The 18,629-nt window shown below is 41.5% G+C and overlaps 1 protein-coding gene across 1 annotated transcript in view; it reads left to right on the top strand.

The window, feature by feature from the left end:
* Pus10 (pseudouridine synthase 10) overlaps nt 1–17,727 on the top strand; it is a 64,821-nt gene extending 47,094 nt beyond the window's left edge. The window contains exons 12-18 of the mRNA XM_027388006.2: nt 3,560–3,616; nt 4,789–4,865; nt 4,953–5,008; nt 6,683–6,800; nt 11,272–11,414; nt 15,307–15,406; nt 17,268–17,727. Of these exons, the coding sequence (XP_027243807.1) occupies nt 3,560–3,616; nt 4,789–4,865; nt 4,953–5,008; nt 6,683–6,800; nt 11,272–11,414; nt 15,307–15,406; nt 17,268–17,306 (590 nt within the window). The 3' untranslated portion in view covers nt 17,307–17,727. The remainder of the gene's footprint in view (nt 1–3,559; nt 3,617–4,788; nt 4,866–4,952; nt 5,009–6,682; nt 6,801–11,271; nt 11,415–15,306; nt 15,407–17,267) is intronic.
* The last annotated feature ends 902 nt before the right edge of the window (nt 17,728–18,629 follow it).

Here is an 18,629-nt window from a genome sequence, read left to right as displayed (position 1 = left end):
CAGATGCATGTTGTCATACTTAACTTCCTTTTTTAAAAAGATTTTTATTTTTTAAATTGTGTGTGTGTGTGTGTGTGTGTGTGTGTGTGTGAGTGTGTGTGTAGTGGGTGTGTGCACATGAATACCGTGCTTATGAGGGATAAGAGCATTGTGTTCCCTGGAGCTGGAGTTTTGGGTGTTAGTGAGCCACCTGATGTTCAAGAGCCCCAAGTGCTCTTACTGTGGAGCCATCCCTGCAGCTAGACTCTCCGTGCTTACACAGTGCCCGTCTGTGAACTCTCTGTGCTTACATGGTTCTGGTATGTGAACTAGACTCTCTGCTTACATGGTGTCAGTCTGTTAACTAGACTCCTTGTACTTACACAGTGTGGGTCAGTGAACCAGACTCCTTATGCTTATACAGGAGACACGTGACTCAGCTGTTTCCCTAGCTGCGATGAATTATTTTCTGAATAGAGAAAAAAAGTAACCTAGAATCCTAATTGCCAAATTTTTAGGAAAAAGACTTTGCAGCATTGTTATGAACTTTTAATCTACTTAAAATAAGCTCAGAGTAAAAGCATTTCTTGGGCCAAAAACATCACTCAACATGCACTAGGTTCTGGCTTTGCTTCATAGTACTGTACCAAAAAGGAAAAAAAAAAAAAAAGAAAAAAAAAAAAAAAAAACAAGTCTTGCTCATTTTGGGGGTTGTGTGTGTGTGTGGGGGGGGGGTGGATTGGAGACTGCCTCACTTCCTTTCTATGAGAACTCAGGGATCTTCAGTTTGGACTGTTTAGGTCCCAAAGAAGCCCCTAGCTTCTTCAGGGCTCAAGGACTGCTGGAAGCTCTGAAACTCCCCTTTCAGGTTTTCATGAAGGTATATGTAGTCATTTTCCTCTTGAAGGGGACAATACTGTCCCCAACTGAAAATAAAGTGAACTGTGAGCCAAAGGATGTACAGCTCAGTTGCCTTGGGATCGATTCCCAACACCAGTAAGTTAGGCATGGTGCCACAGGCCTAGAATCCTGGTACTTGGAAGGTAGTGACAGGAGAACTAGAAGTTTAAGGTCATTCTTATTAAATAGTGAGTTTGAAATCAGGCTGAGCTCACTGAGATGCTGTCTCAAAACAACAACAAAACACAGGCCAGATGGTGGTGGTGACAGTGGTGCACGCACGCCCTTCATCCCAACGCTTAGGAGGCAGAGAGGGTTAGGGTTACACGAGGAGACCCTGTCTCAAAACAACAACAAAAACCCCAAAACATGAAACAAAAGCAGATTGTATGTTCAATGTGTTCACTGAGAAAATTGATTAAGAGCAGCAGTCTTCTGGACCTGGGTGCTAACTACTCTTGTGTGCAGGGTGGGTGGTATAAGCTTGTTCAGAGTTTCTGACTGATAACAGCATTTGCCAGCCATATTTCTCAGCTGGGTGACATGTTATTTCTGACCAGTGGTTCATATCTGCAGGCCCTGGGAAGATGACTTTAGCAGTTGCCTCCATGAGTTTGAGAGCTGGATGAGCAGCTATGTTTCATGACAATCATTCTATTTCCTAAGGAGGACATACAAACTTGTCCCTCCTTGCTTTGAGCTGGCACATCCTGTTATGTATGTAGTTAAGGAATGAGTATTAAGTATTGACACACTCAAAAACCAATGAAATTTTTCCCTAATACTGCATTTGCTACTTTATTTACTGACTAAAGTGTTTGTTGGATCAGTTCCCTGTGGACATGATGAGTTACAAGGTAAAGTCCAAGCTATGTGTCTTGGTATTCTGGAGCCTTCAAGCCTTCAGTCATCTGGCACCTCCCTGGGTCTGAGAGCCACTATATAACTGAACTACTCAACAGTCTGAGATAATTATTGCTCTTCATTTTGTTTTGGACATGTCCTTTCCTTCAAGGACATGCTTAAAACCTGTGACATAGGGGACAAGACAAGACACAATTTAGGTTCAGAAAAGTAAATTTTAAGCATGCATTCTCTAGTACTAAAGACTTTTTTTTTCAGCTATTCCTCATCATATACTTTATAAAGTTTTAAGGTCTTTCTACTATAAATGATTTCTACTATAAATGATTTCTAGGGTCCAAGCTGTTTTCTTAGATTTCAAGTTTGAAACATTTCTAAAAGGAGCTGGTAACATGCTCAGTGGCTGAAGGCATTTGTTGCTAAGATTGATGGCCTGAGTTTGATCCCCAGATCCTACATGATGGAAGGAGAGAATGACTCTACAAATTGTCCTCTGACTTCCTCATGTACACCACGGAACATGCTTGTATTCACACACATTACACATACACACATGTAACACTATGATAAGAAATAGAATAAAGGGTAAAACATGGAATTGTGCTCATAAGGCAGGGATGTACTTACATTTGTTTCCTGCCCTGGGTCTACATGTCACGGTATGCTCTCCAATCTCCATGAATGGTAACTCTGAGGATGGGAACTATGTCTACCTTGTCTACCTCTTTCTATCATCAAGTACAGTGTATTTCCACAGTAGACATTCTGAATGAATACTCTGATACTTTGGTGGACCAGAACCCTGCTGACCTCCTTCTTTGAGCAGAGACCTTATGCATTATCATTGTGCAGACTACCCAGGGTTCCCGAGCCCTCCAAACCCTTCTCAGCCCTTGTCTCAGCTCCTCTGCTTGGTGGTCCATTCTGGTGTCAGAATGCCTGAGCCACTAGCCTTGTTACCAGATCTGGATTTCTTAATCTGATGTGATTTTTGGCAATGGATTTGTCCTGCCTGTCTCACTTTCCTTAGAAGGAAAATGAAAATAGTGCCAGTGGCAACCTGTTTTAAAGCATTTGAAGTAATGCCTGCTCAAGTGTTTGCTGTGGTGATGAAGTCTTCCTCTTGATCTGTATCTATGTGCATTATTGTGTAGATCCTTGAAACTGTTTCTCTGTCTACATCTCAGCTTTTGGTCTGTGATGATACATTCTTCTTGGATTGTACAGTGGTTTTAACACGGCTCCATGTTGGGTTTGGTTATATAATTAATTTGCTATTTAAAGGTCAGACCTTTCTTCTCTTACTTTTTTTCCCATAGAGTTTAATTTTAACATGATTGCTCTTGTTGTTATGCTTGCTTACTTTAAAGAAAAAGATAAAGTTTTTGCTGCAAGCCAGTGTTCAGGGAGGTGGGGCCTTCCTTCCAGCCTTGCCTTTCTTTGAGATGGGGGGCATAGATGCTAGTTAAACTCTGACTTTGACGTCACAAATATATACCTCTGCCACTAGATTATTTGACCCTGGGAATACTGCCTAAATCTATGAAGTGTAATGTTTATTTAATGCTTCATGAAGTTATAATAAGGATTAAATGATGTGTGTATAATTTTACCCCAGTACCTGGCATATAATGAGTAGTATTTATTATTATCATTATTGTTTTTAGCCAAGATTGAGATTAGAGATGGAGTGACCATTATCCCTTGAAGTTCCCTCCCATGGATTGCTGGGACTGTACAGTTGGATTTCTGCCAGTGGTTGGAACAAAGTAGACTAGGGCTCTCACCTTTTCTCCTCTTGTTCTGCTTCTCACAGGTTTTAATTTCTCATCCTCTGGAAGAGAAGATGTAGATGTGAGAACTTTAGGAAATGGTAAGATGGCATCAGCACTACCTGATTAGAGAGGCAGAGGCTTATTGTAGCCACTCAGAGCCATGGTTGGAGAATCCAGGCTCCTCCAGAGGGGGAGCCTGTGGATTGTGTGGCTGCCTCTGCAGACTGTGATTTGTGTCTGAACAGCAGTCATTTCTTCAGAAGAGTCCTTATCACAGGCCTTATGCTGTAATGGACTTGCATGTGCATTAGGATATATTTTTTTCCTCAAAATTTATTAGTTACTCCATTTAAGAACTTTTCAGGAGCTGGGCAGTGGTGGTGCACACCTTTAATCCCAGCACTCGGGAGGCAGAGGCAGGCAGATCTTTGTGAGTTCGAGACCAGCCTGGTCTGCAAGAGCTAGTTCCAGGACAGCCTCCAAAGCTACAGAGAAACCCTGTCTCAAATAAATAAATAAATAAATAAATAAATAAATAAATAAATAACAAAACACAAAAAAGAACTTTTCAGGCCAATTGGTGGTGGCCCATGCCTCAGGAGGCAGAGGCAGGCAGATCTCTGAGTTTGAGGCCAGCCTGGTCTACAGAGTGAGTTCCAGAATAGTCAGGACTATGGGGAGACCCTGTCTCAAAAAACAAAGAAAGAATGCCTCAGAAGTTCCAGTTTTCAATATGTCTGTCTTTTTCAAAATTATTCTGCTGCTCTTTCAGCCTTCATTTCTCTCCCTATTTTATCTTGTTGAGTTATAAGAAAGATAATGAGAATTAATTCTGTGCAGTTTGATGTTTGTAGCTCCTTCCCCCTGTGGGATCACAGTTGTTCCATGTCAGTAATAGATTAACTAAGAGAACGGATCTCACCTTGCTGTATCTGGGCATTGCTCTCTGTGACAATTTTAGTTCTGTTAGTGTAACCAACTTAATTAGTGGTTATTTAAGTTTTATTTTGTAGTTAGCACAGGCTTGTTTGTGGACCTCTGGGAAGGCAGTCATTGTCACACACTGCCTGTATGGGGTTTAGCAATCTTCCTGCTGGAGTCCCCCAAAAGCCCCTTTGTTCTTTTCACACACTCTCCCTCCCCCAGATGTAGTCATGCCACTAAACTTTCAGTCCTCTAGAGCCCAGCCTGTTTTCTCACACCTCCTGCATCTGCCCAAATGTTAACTCCATCAACACATTTCTGTTTCATGATGGGCGTGTGTTGCCAGGAAGGCCTTTTGCAGTGGAGCTGCTAAATCCTCATAGAGTGCGTTTCACTTCACAAGAAGTTAAGGAGCTCCAGCAGGTAAACACTTGTGTGGGAGCATCATGTTTGTGCAACCCCATGACTGAGCTAGAATTGATAATTGCTTTTCCTTCTCTGCTGCTACAGAAAATTAATAAGTCATCTGACAAAATCCAAGTACGTGATTTGCAGCTTGTCACCAGGTGAGGCTGGGTGTGCTGGAGAGATTTCAAAGGGAAGTTTTCATAGAACATATATTTGGTAAGGGAATTGCATACAGAGTATATTAAGAAAAAAATCTTAACTACAATTAAGAAATGGGAAAATGATGAAGTAGATATTTCTCCAAGGAGGATGTCTGAGTAGTCCGTGAACATGAAATAGTGCCCAGCATGTTACACTAGGGCCGTGCAGCTCAGAGCCACTGTGAGCCGAGGGTTCACTTCACACCCATCATAAATAATAAAATAAAGTAACAAGTGCTGGCAAGGGCAGAGAGAAACTGCCATGTGCATTGCTAATGGGATTGAAAGTGTGGCCACTTGGAATGGCACTTTGATAGTCTGTCAAAAATTGAAACGTAAGATGACGATGTGACCTAGCAGCTCCACTTCTAGGCACTAATTACATCAATGACAGAAATGAAAACATGGATCAACCAGAGGTCACGTGGATGTTCATAGTAGTGTTTTCACAAAGCAGAGAAGTAGCCAGTGGTAGCACAGACCTGTAATCCTAATTGGAAAGGCAATGCAGGAAGGTTGTAGCTCAGGGCTATCCTTAGCCAAGTACTGAATTTGAGACCAGCCTGGGTTACATAAGACTATTATATTAAAAAAAAAATTAGATAACACTTGTCTATCTATAGAAAAGCACAATGTGAAATTGTTGTCCCTTCTTATCCTTGAAAGATGTGTTTCAAGACTTTCAGCAGATACCCGAGACTGCAGATAATACTGAATTCTATAAATAGTATGCTTTTCCTGTATATAATTGATGAAAAGGTTTGACTAAAAAAGCTGAGCACAAGTCAGGACCAGAAAGAGCACTGGCTGTTCTTGCAGAGGACCTGGGTTCAGTTCCAGCACACATGGGGACTTGCAACCTGTAACTCCCGCTCCAGGCATCTGACTCCCTTTACTGGCCTCTAAGACCACCAGGCACTCATGTGGCATACATACATACATGTAAGCACTCACACATACACATAAAATAAAAATAAGTCTTTAAAGAGAATAAACCAATAAAGTATAAAAGAATAACAGCTAATAATAAAACAGGAGTTATAGCAATATACTAAAATTTAAAAAAGATAACCAGCAACTGCCTATTTTTAAGCCTTAGCACATACTATTTTTGGTCTGAGGTTGACAAGCAGGCAAAGTGAATCCATGGGTAAGGGGAACCCATTACATACCCCTCTGGTGTAGTATGATATGTTTTGTTTCTCTTAAAAATGAGGAGGTATGGAGTGCTGACTCAGTGCACCACAGGTGCACTGGGACCGTGACAGAGTTATGACAAGACAGAAGCCAGTCACCACTCTGTGATCGTACCTGATAGGACGTGTTTAGAGAAACGATAAGGATAGAATGGCAAGTAGTGAAAGAGCATCCTGGGCTTGGGAAAGAATGGGAAGAAAGTGCTGATTGGTATGGAGGGTCCTTCTGGGGCAGTGGAAGTGTCATGAGTTAGATTATACTAGATGCATAGCTCCACAAACAATAAAATTCATAGAATGTACAGTGTGACTGGGGTGGGGGGAACGTATGTAATTTACACCTCAGCAAAGCTGTTGTAAGGGAGCAGAGGACTGGGACAAAGTATATGTGTAGTTTATGCGTTGACACAAGTTTTCCTTTGTTATTGGTGTTTAGAGAGGCAATAGGGTACATGAAGGAAGGTGAAGAAGAGAAGACCAAGACCTACAGTGCCCTGATATGGACGAGTAAAGCCATACAGAAGAAAGACATTGGATTTCTAAACGACCTAAAGGTACTTCACCTGCAGCTTTTTGCTTGTTTTATTTTTCTTGCGCATATTAAAAAGCCCATTGTCTTCTAGTTTATTACCAGCAAGCCATAGTGCCTGATTTCAAATCCTGGTTTCCAATTCACTGACAGAATGCAGGTGCTTATCTCACTCTTTGGAGAAGCAGTGTTTCGATGGGTGGTGGTGGCACACGTCTTTAATCCCAGTACTGGGGAGGCAGAGGAGGTGGATCTCTCAGTTCAAGGCCAGCCTGGGCTATAGAGTGAGTTCCAGGACAGCCAGGGCTACACAGAGAAACCAAACCCTGTCTTGAAAAAACAAAACAGAACAAGCCATGTTGCTGACTCTGAAGCCTGATTCATTGGGCCAAACCTTGGGTCTGCACTTCGTAGTTGTGTGACTCTGGACAAACTCCTTAGCCTCTATGCTTCATCTGTGAAATTAGGTTAGAAAAACTAAATTAATTCAATTGTACAAAGCATTTCAAATGGCACCAACCACATAGAAAATACTCAGTAGTGCTATTATATTTGGTTATCTGTTAAATATAAAGTAACATCTATTTTAATAGAATTGATACTAAAAATTACACATATGAATGACTAACATTATTATGTGAAGCACATGTATTTTGTGAGCACGTCATTGTAAAGGTCCCGCTTGTTCTGTTGACTAGTTCTCACCTCAGTGGGTAAGAGCACTTGCTGTGTGAGCATGAGGACCCGAGTCTACATCTCAGCTCCATGTTAGAACCAGGCATGGTCACGTGTGCCTAACTCCAGAGCTGTGGGCAGAGACCAAAGGCACTAGTGACAGCAGGACACCATGGTCCTTCTATCCTGTGCATGCACGAGAGAGAGAGAGAGAGAGAGAGAGAGAGAGAGAGAGAGAGAGAGAGTGTCAAATGTAAGGATTGAGTGAGCATAAATGAGCACAAAAATGTGAGTTGTCTGTATAACAGAGTTTTACTACCTTAGATCTTTAAGTCATGTGGTAGAGTGGGAGTGGTGGCTTAGAGGATCCAGGCAGGAGGATCACAAGTATGAGGCCAGCCTGGGAAACATAGCAAGGCTCTGTCTCTAAGAACCAAATTACTTACAGTAATACTGCTAACATAGGAGAAATGTTATCCTAAGCGCTAAGGGGAAAGCTGTAAGTTTAACTGGTGGGTAATGCCTGTGATTTCAGCACACAGATGTGCTGTGTGTGCACACATATGTGTGACTATGTAGAAAACAATATGACAGAGTTTTCATAACATAAGATTGATACTTAGTCATGAAAAGTATAGTACTGAAAAGAAGAGAAAGTGAATAAAGGGTCTGAATAGATGGTTGAAGGAGAACAACTCCAGATGGCCAAGCATCATGTGGAGTTCCGTTCCACCTCCAGGACAAAGTAATGACATTACTTTATTTCCGTAAACCGGTGAAGCAGACAGTGGGTGTAGTAGTAAAAAGGAAGACAGTACCAATGTCCCTGCACCTTCTATTGGCAACCTCACTTCAGGAGCATGGCTCCTGTATAAGGAGATTACATGGAAGGAGATTTTCTGACTTTGTTCAAAGCGGCAAAATCAACAATGTCAAAGCTGGAGAGAAAATGACGTTAGCTGGATGCGGTGGCACAGCACATCAAGGGCGTGAGTCCAGGACCAGCCTGGATGATGTTGTAAGAGGGAGCAAGCAAACAAAAAAACTTTGAATGATCTAGTGGTAGAATGAACAAGCATCTTGTAGCTATTAAAAATAAAACCAGGAGCAGGCTATGATTTCCCTTAATCTGGGTTAGGTTAGTGTGTGTCTATACATATCAAAATGTTGGGGGAGACATACAGTGTCCGGGTCTGACTCATGAGACACAAGCAAAGCGACCGGTATGAGTGCTGCAGGGAAAGCACGCATCATTTGTCCTCTAGAGACACCGGCCACCTCCACTGGCTTTGTGCTTTGCTCTTGCCTAGGGCCTTCAGGACAGGAGTTTGGGTTTTGTTTTGTTTGGGACAGGTTGTCATGTAGCCCAGACTAACCTCAAACTCAATATGCAGCCAAGGATGGTGCTGCACTTCTGATCTTCCTATATCCAGGAACCCTGAGTGCTGGGTTCCTGGTGTGTGTCCCCATACCTGTTTTCTGTGCTCTGCTAGGGACTGAGCCCAGGGCTGTCATGCAAGCTATGCAGGCACTGTACCAAATGGGCCAGCCGCCTCTCCAGCCCCAGATAAGTAGGTACAATACCGACATACCTTTAAGAATGAAGACAGATTTATGAACTTTGTAAATCATGTATTTCTCATAGATATATAAATCATCTGAATGTAATGGTGTACACCTTTAATCCCAGCACTTGGGAAGCAGGAGCAGATAGATCTCTGAGTTCAAGGCCAGCCTGGTCTACATAGTGAGATCCTGTCAAAACAAAGACAAAAACCCAAACAAAAACTTGTTTGTTTACCAAAAACCCACCAAAAATATAGATGTATGAATCATTTAGAATGCTGTTTAAAAAAAAAAAAGAAATTTATTGAAAAGAATAGGTTTGGGGGCTGGCATTTGAGGCTCAGTGAAAAATAAATCCATTAAAAATAGATTCAAGGGCTGGGGATATGGCTCAGTGGCAGGGTGCTTGCCTAGTGCAAGGCCCTGGGTTTGATTCCCAGCACTGCAAAAACAAAACAAAAAAACCTTAGTTTGGGGGATTACCATAGATCTAAGTAAAAAGTAACATAGAAAGCTGGTTTTATAGGGACATTGGAAGTGGTAAGAGACCACTCCCAGGCACAGTGCTGGGCCTGGTTGGTTTCTAGTAACACTGTTATACTTTACAAAATTCCCATTGGCTTAGAGATAAAAGGTGAGTTACTTCTCTATTCTGAGAAAAAAAAAAAAAAAAGCGCTGCAGGCTTGCCACTTGCCTCCTCTTTCTAAAGGGCAGCCTACTTCTAAGGAAAAACTGTGTTTGTGTGTGTTTCTGAAAATTCAGCACTGTGGGATAACACAGTAAGAGCTAAGAGTGGGCGTAATGGTTTCCTTTTGTGGTCTAAAAAGCAGACCAAAAAGGACACATGGGCATGGGTGCTGAGGAGTGCTGTGTTAATGGCTCTGTGATTGGTTCATAGTCAGTCCTGGGAGAGGAGTTCTCACTGGGTAGCTGCATTTATTTATTTATTTATTTATTTATTTATTTATTTGTTTGTTTATTTATTTATTTATTTATTTATCTGTCTGTCCATCTGATGTCTATCTTTCTGTCTGTCTATCTGTCTTTCTTTCTTCTTAGACAAGGTCTTACCATGTATCCCTGGCTGTCCTGGAACTCACTCTGTAGACCAGGCTGACCTCAAACTCACGAGACCCACCTGCCTGTTCCTCCAGGGTGCTGTGGCACCATGTTAGGCCATAGCTGCTAATTTAAAGGCTGTTTCTGCTCTCCGAGTCTCTATATACATTATTATAACTCTTCATCATAGTTCATTCTTGAAAATATGTGTCTTTTTGGCTGGAGAAAAGTCAAGTCCCATAGAGACAGCTCATCTCATAAGAATTGTAGAATCATAAAAATCACAGCGGGGAGGGGCTGTTAACTCCTGCTCTTATGGATCAGGCATGCTCTCCAAGTGTGGTCTTCGTCAGAACTTGTTCTTCATCCTTGGTGTCTAGAAGGGAATGTAGGCTGGAGCCTTTCCCTCCTCAGCAGAGTGGCAGCTGCTCACTCATGCAAATTAGGAGCTGTTCCAGCAACAGACTGCAGAGTTCTTAAGAACCAACTTGTCTGCTTTGCCTAAAATCTATTTTTAAAGGTTTGAAATAGCTGACCTTTTATAGTATTAATCCCTAGTTCTTAATTTATATCACCTAATATGTAAGGAAATCTCTAATTTGATGTAAGTATAAGAAAAAGCAACCTGTATCACTGAAAATATTACATGCAAATATTAATATAATATTAATTAATATTAATACACGCAAATATTATTTTTGTAAAGCTGGACTAAAAAGTACTGTTTCTGTGCTCTGGAAGACTTATTTATAATCAGCATGTGAAAACATCTTGCTGACACTGCTGCGCTTTTTCCAGATATAGTCTATTGTACGACAACCCCCAAAACAGGTGCATACTGTTTCGTAAAATGTGCACAGTTCTGACATGCACAAGTAACACTTAGGTCCCACCTTCTACCTGCTACTTCTCTTCCAGCCCAAAATCCTCACTTTTATGTCAATCACTTTGTGGCATTAGAAAACAAAGATAACAATGTTGTCTTCTAGCAAAGTCCTAAGCCAGAATCCTGGCTGATGTGTGAAGTGAGGTCAGGGCAGAAGTGCCCTAGGGATCATTCCCTTCTGAGCTCCTTCCTATAACTAGAGCCTAAGGAGATGCAGCTGGCTCCGAGTGCCCATCCTACTCTGACAATGATGGGTACCAGTGTGGTGAGCTATGGGTGGCTGTGTGACTGCATCATATCCTCTTCTAGGACTTAAAGATTGACCAGAAAACACCTCTCCGGGTCCTTCACCGAAGGCCTTTGGCTGTGAGAACTCGGTCCATTCATTCTATGGAGACACACTACCTGGATGAGCATCATTTTCGTCTGTATTTGAAGACCCAAGCTGGAACGTATCCTTTTGCCCCTACATCGCAGAGACCCAACCAGAATGGGATCCTGGCAGTTAATGCTGCCCTAGACAACAGGTTCAGTTGATTGAGGAGATGTTTGTTTGTTAGAGATGTGGTCTTGTGTACCCCAGGTCACATGTACTCCAGGCTGGCCTTGAACTTCTGATCCTCCTGCCTCTACCTCTCAAGTGCTGGGATTACAGGCCTGTGCCACCTGGGGTATTCTGGAAATGATTTGGGTGTTTTCATTCAATATTTTGGAGTGGAATCAATACTTTTTTGTTTGATGTCTATTTTCCCATTTGTGTTTCAAAACAGTGTTTTAAACCATGAAATCTATCAGTTCAATGGCAACTTTTAAAATTTACAGTTCTGGCCAGGTGGTGGTGGTATACTCCTTTTATCCCAACACTCAGGAGGCTGAGGCAGGAGGATCTCTGTGAGTTGAAGGCCAGCCTGGTCTACAGAGCTAGTTCCAGGACAGGTAGGGCTATTACACAAAGAAACTCTGTCTTGAAAAACAAAAACAAACAAACAAAAATTTACAGTTCTGTTACAGTGTCTTACCCATTGTTTTAGTATATAATATACTCAGAAAGTACTTTTAATTGATTCATTTGCTGTCTTTCCACATTTTGCCAGTCACATAACCCTATTTGGTCCTCTAAGTGTAAATGGAGGTCTTAATTGGTCTAGATAATAAAAACTCGCCCTCGGAGTCAGATATGGAGGAAAATGCTGAGAGATCAGAGAGAAGAAGGAGCAAGCCACCACCACACCTTATCTCCTTAGTGTCTCAGCACACGAGAGAACAGTTTCCTGTTTCTCCCTGCATATATCCTGTTTCCGCCCAGCTACCTCACTTCCTGTCTGTTTATACAGACCCCCCCAGACCTCCAAACCTCTATGGTTAGCTAGTGGCAGACTCCATTCTCTGACACCCAGACAGGCTTTATTTGTACAAGCAAGATATCACCACATCTAAGTATTTCAAGTGTTTGATAGAAGGATACGGGTATTTTAGTATCTTCAAAATTTGAGACAAGAGCTCACCATGTTTCCAGGCAGGCTCATCATTACCCTTGAGCAGTTCTGCCTCTGCCTCCCAGATGACAGGAGTACTGATAATGCTGTGATCAGTGCTTCTTGACATATTGATAGTAACTTGTGTACAGGCCTGTGTGAAAACAAAACCCGAATGCTACATATCACCTACTTCGGCAATAATATGTCAGTGTTAAGACAGAGTTCAAAACTCCAAAACTTTGACTCTGTTTTAAATAGAAAAGATTGGAACTAGACTTTAAATATCTACATGCCCAAGCAGGTACTTTGTTTATAACTTATTCCAACCTGTGACTGTGGGGCCAGAACCAGGTTTCTAATAGAGCGTGTCAGAGAGCTCCAAAGTCTCAAGCTTAGTGCAATATTCACTTTCTTTTAGGACTGCATCTTACTGTGACTCCTAGGCTGTTCCTGATCTCAAGATTCTGCCTCTGCCTTCCAGGTGCTAGGATTACAGGCATGTCTCACCATGCCTGTTTTTTTTTTTTTTTTTTTTTTAATTGCTCCTCCCAAGTGTGTGTGTGTGTGTGTGTGTGTGTGTGTGTGTGCGCGCGCACGCGCACGCGCGCACGCCAATGGAAGAAATGATAAATCTCCTCTAATTGGTATGCAGGTAAGACATAGTTCTGTATACAGCAACACAAACCTCTTCATAGTGGGAGGTGTCGAGGCCTGGTCACCATATTGCTATAACTAGTGGCCTCTCCTCTTAAACATCTTTCCCCTCCTTTGTGCCACCTTGGAATGGCCTGGATTGACCTCACTGAACTGGGATGTAGGCTATTACTACAAATAGCTTTTCGGTTTTGCAGTTTGAATCAGGGATGATTTATGTAGACTCTGGTGGGCAGCTTGTTTCATCTTTATTGTTTGGGCACATTTGACTGTTATAGATGGAATTCAAAGAAATCACAAGTGTTAAAGTTTATTTCGACTTTGGTGTTGGGGACTGAACCCAGGGCTCAAACATGTTATGTACATGTCACATCATTGAGCTTCTCGCCCTGCCTTAGATTATAAAACAAAATAAAACTAATTCTGTCTTTAATTTTTCATGCCAAGAAGAATGAGTTCTTTGTCTTTTGGAAAAACTAACACCTTTTGAATCCTGTTAAGACATTTTTGGAAACAGCTACATATATGTACTTAATATGTTAGCCAAGAAGAACTGGTGAAACTGTAGATACCACATGGTTCTGATAGAAATATCTGTCCTTTATGTGCTCAGTTCATCTTGTGCTGTCTCAGTCTTGTGTGGCTCGGTACCTAGGGCCAGGCTCTTAGCCTCCAGTTTCATCCCTCCAGCATGAAAATAGTCCAGACCTTTGCATTGCTTCTGGGGCACCTTGGTCTGCTTCCTTCTTTATTACTGGCTTTCTCTAATGAAAATCAGAGAAAAAGAATGGCAGTTGAAGAGAAATTATGAAATCAGGGGCGGGGAAGCTACTGGATAATTGTATGTCTTCTGTTAAAGTCAAAACACGTAGTGGGTGAGGAGGGGAAGAAACTTGTAACATTGTTTCTTAGCCAGTGCTTGAAGATGCATTTGTTTCCCTGTACAAATGCCGTTAACCACCTACACTGAATTCTGGTTTTACTAATGCAGTGTTTTTGTTATTGTTTCTTAGTGAACAATGGAAAAGGTGTAATGCCAGGACTACAGGAGAGTGCTGTGGAATGCTAATCTTATTAAGAACATACTCCAGCACTAACTATTGCCTTCCAAATATAAAGTTGCTAAAACCAAACCCAAAAAGAATTTTGCAGGTGTGGAGGCCCAAGATTGCTTCTGCTCAGGGCAGCTTGGTTTCCATGGTAGTTCCAAGGCCATGTTGGGGTACATAGCAAAACATTCAGAAGCATACACGCAGAAAGAAACTAAAAGCAAACAAAATCAAACAACAAAAAAACCACCTTAATTCTTTTTCTCACAACTGCCTGTAGCTGCAGCCTCGGTGTAGGGATCCCACTCCCTTTTCTGACCTCTACCATCACGCATGCATGGTGTACAGTCACAACACATACATGCCTGTGTAAATAATAAGTATAAGTTGATTTTTAAAGAAGACTAAATTAGTAACATAAGTCTCCTTTCCATCTTGATGCCAGGGTGTTACCAGGTGCCCCGTCATTGAGGTCACCGTCTGTGTGGCCCTGTAGAAACTGGCCATTTGGTAGATGCCAATTGCCATTATTGAAAAATGGGACCAGATATCAAAATAGAAATGGAGGGGGGCAAAAAAGGTTAAGAAACAAAAGCCTTGGCTTGGGCATGGTGGGGCACGTCTTTAACCCCTGTACTCAGGAGGCAGAGGCAGGTGGATCTCTGAGTCTGAGGTCAGCCTGGTCTCCAGAGTGAGTCGTAGACTAGGTCTACACAGTGAGATGCTGTCTCAAAAAAGGGGGAGGGGACATTGAACTATATTTGATTTAATGTATATCAAGCCTTGGCATTTTGAGACAAGCTAATAAAAAACCTAAAGCTGGGCTGGGGAGTGCCAAAGGTTCCTCATCTCCACGCTTGGAAGGTGGAAGCAGGAGGGTGCAGGTCAAGTTCATGTAGCCCGTGCTATATGATACCCTGTCTGAAGCAAGGCAAAGCCATAGCCTCTGGTGAGTTTGATGTAAACAGAGGTTCTGAACACTATGCTGGTACTCAGGGTGCTGGCATCCAGGCTGGTGGGATCCATCTAATTTTCTGAGATACACATCTCGAGTCTGAGTTTAAAAATGACATCTGTTTTGTAATATTTTTTATTCTGTTTACTTTTCCCTTCCACTTGCCAAAGTAGTTGGTACTGCATGGTCTTTTCCTTAACAGACCTAGCTACATTAAAGAATTTGTACACGGAGACTTTGGGAGAACCAAGCCAAACATCGGCTCTCTGATGAACGTGACTGCAGACATTCTTGAGCTAGATGTGGAGGTAAAGTGTTTCATGGGGGAGTGCACATCTGCAAATAAGATTCAGCCAAATTAGGCCTTTTGACACTAAACCAAATACCACTACCTGTCTCCATGGGAATCTTTTTAATACAAGGGTTTTTTTGTTTTGTTTTGTTTTAAATTTTTTTTTGTTTGGGGGTTTTAAGATTTATTTTCTTTTGTGTGTATGGATATTTTGTCTGCATGTATGTCTGTGCATCACATGTGTGTCTGGCACTCCTGGAGTTGAGAAGAGGGGGCTGGGAATGGAGCCCAGATCCTCTGGAAGAGCAGTTGGTGCTCTTAACCACTGAGCATTCTCTTCAGCCTGCTATAGGTATTTGACAATAGTAAAACCTCACAGTAGCTTTGTAGTCCAGGGAAGAATTCTCTTTGTAGTTATTTTAAACAAACAACCAAGCAGGATCCATTTGTGATGCCTGAGAATTATATGATTTACTAATTGGTACCAGGTATTGTTGTTTATGGATTTACCTATAGCAGCAGATTAATCCATTAAAGAAAACAAGAAAATAAAGTTTCACTTCCTCATGCATCCTTCTGAATGCTAGGGTTGTGTTTTATAAAGAATTTTAGAGCTGAGCATGAGGACGTACACCTTTAATTCCAGCACTTGAGAAACAGAGGCTAGTGAATCTCTGAGCTCAAGGCCACCCTGGTCTACATAGGCATTTCCAGGACATGGCTCTTGTGGCAGCCAGGATCCACTGTCCAGATTGCAGGAGTCTAATGAGGCTGTCATAAGGAGACAACTTAGTGTCATGGAAGGTGCCAAAGCACCTTTTTTTAAAAAAAATGGTTACCCAGTACCAAATGGTCAGCCCTGGAGACATATATACAAATAACATTACACAGACTGAGCAGTTCTATTCAGAAGTGTGTGTGTGTGTGTGTGTGTTGTGTGTGTTGTGTGCGTGCGTGTGTGTGTGTGTGTGTGTGTGTGTGTGTGTGTGTGTGTGTACATTTATGTGTGTATTTAGCAATGATTAATGACAATAGAGGCCATAAATTTGAAAGAGCAAGGAAGGGTATAGGGGAGGGTTTGAAGGGAGGAAAGGAAGGAGAAAGTGATGTGATTGTATAGATTATATAGAATAGGTTGCTTACTGTGATTTGAATCTGGAAGAACAAAGTGAGAGTAAGTAGTAGCAATAGAGACTAACTAGATTTATCTAGTTGTTTTTGATGTTTTGGGCCAGGGTCTCATGTAGTCTCTGAACTCTTGATCCTCCCTCTGCCTCTGAAGTGCTAAGATTATAGCCATGTTTCATGACAGCTGGCTTGAACTGGAATTTAAAAGAAACAAAAATTCTGAAATGAGAGAAGATACTTGGGGCTTTCTAGTTCTAGTGATTTTCTGTATTCATTTGCTTTACATTTAGTTACAGACTGCTTGAGCCATGTGCCATTTAACACTGGCCTCACTAGTTGATATCACCTAGTGACATCATACCTTAGTTTAAGTAAGTACGCTATGGTGTTTGCCCAAGGATGGAGTCACCTAATGACACATTTCTCAGAATGTGTTCCCACCGTTAAGTGATACATAACTATATTTTGTTAAATATAAGATGATACAATGAAAAACTGATCAGAGGAAAAATAATGTGGCTACCCAAATTTGAATTTGTTTCTACTTTACTCATAACTGACATTATGATTTTTCAATTTCTTCTTTTAGGAGTCAAGAGATATAATAGTAATTGTGTCTCCATTAGTTCAGAAATGGGCCTTCAGTGTTGCTGCTCTATCAAATGTAATTTCTCTTGCATTACAGTAAAACTGTCCCCAGAAATGTTTGCCAGAATTTCTGTTTTAATGACTTGTTTTCTTCCTTTTAGTCTGTGGATGTTGACTGGCCACCTGCTTTGGATGACTAGCTCTCACATTTGAACACTAAGGGTTTTCCTAACACGATGCTCGTACAGGCAGCATATCCTGGAAGATGACTTACTCACCACAACAGTGTCTTCAGAATGACCTGGATCGTGTTGATCTGTCCCAAAGCTCACTGTAACATCTAGTACATCTCAGGGTCTGTGCGTACATAGATCTCAGGGTCTGTCTGTATGCATATTTTGTGTTCTGTCTTTTTTCATTCCATGTCTCGTGACCACAAAACCAAAATAGGAATAATCCAACCATTTTCCATTTTGATTCTGTCACTTAGAGAAGTGTGCAGGGGGAGATGGTGTTAAGAGGAGCTGAGACTTCTTCCACCGAGGTTTCCTAAGGAGACACAATACCTTTAAAAGAATGTGCTCAAGTTTCCAGATCATCTGAATAAACGCTACAACTAGACTCTTGTAGTAGTGTCTTATGGTATTCTAATATGTCATGCACATCTGATATTAGTATTTTTCCCAGTTACCATCAAGTTGTTATTAATGGAAGTACTTTAAGGTGTGATTTTTTCATAAGTCCTAAGGACCTCAAGTTACTATTGTGGCAATCAAAAATTGTCAGTATTTGCCTCCTGTCGAAGACAGTGACAATGCTGGAGGTGTATCTCTAGAGCCAGAGTTCTCAACCTGTGAGTCACAACCCCCATAGGGGTCACATATCAGATATCCTGCATATCAGGTATTTACATTATAATTCATAACAGTAGAAAATTACAGTTGTGAAGTAGCAATGCAATAATTTTATGGTTGGGGGGTCGCCACAACATGAGAAATTGTATTAAAGGGTCATCGTGTTAGGGAGGTTGAGAACCACTGGCCTGGACACTTTCCTACATCCTTTAAGTAAAGTGAAGTAAGTGCCTTCAATAACTTCTGTCCCTGGGCTACAAATTCAGAAGTTTGAGATTGCTAAACAAATACAAACATATTTTCAGTGTTTTAACTACTTTCTAACTTCAAACATCTTAAGAAGGTGTATCTAACATTATATCTAATTTCATAAACAAGGAGTCAGAGTTAAATGACACCTAAGCCATCAGTTACTCCTGTTAACCAGGTCTGGGACTGGAGTTGTGTTTCCAGGGTCTTTTCTATAAACTCTTGTCATGAGCACCTGCTGTTCTGTGGGTGACAGTGGGATGCACAATGCCAGGAGACTGTCTTCTGGAGTTTGGATAGCTAGCGGCTCCCCAAGAAATGGCTAATGCATGTCTTATGTGATCTCATACAGTTGTTATTTGTAATGAATGTCAGGAAGAAGAGAAATCTTAAACACATTGAACCAAAAAAAGATGAATT

Source organism: Cricetulus griseus (assembly GCF_003668045.3).
Source record: "Cricetulus griseus strain 17A/GY chromosome 1 unlocalized genomic scaffold, alternate assembly CriGri-PICRH-1.0 chr1_1, whole genome shotgun sequence".
Lineage (NCBI taxonomy): Eukaryota > Metazoa > Chordata > Mammalia > Rodentia > Cricetidae > Cricetulus > Cricetulus griseus.
Note: the sequence above shows the minus strand (reverse complement) of the source record. Positions and strands in the feature narration are given on the sequence as shown.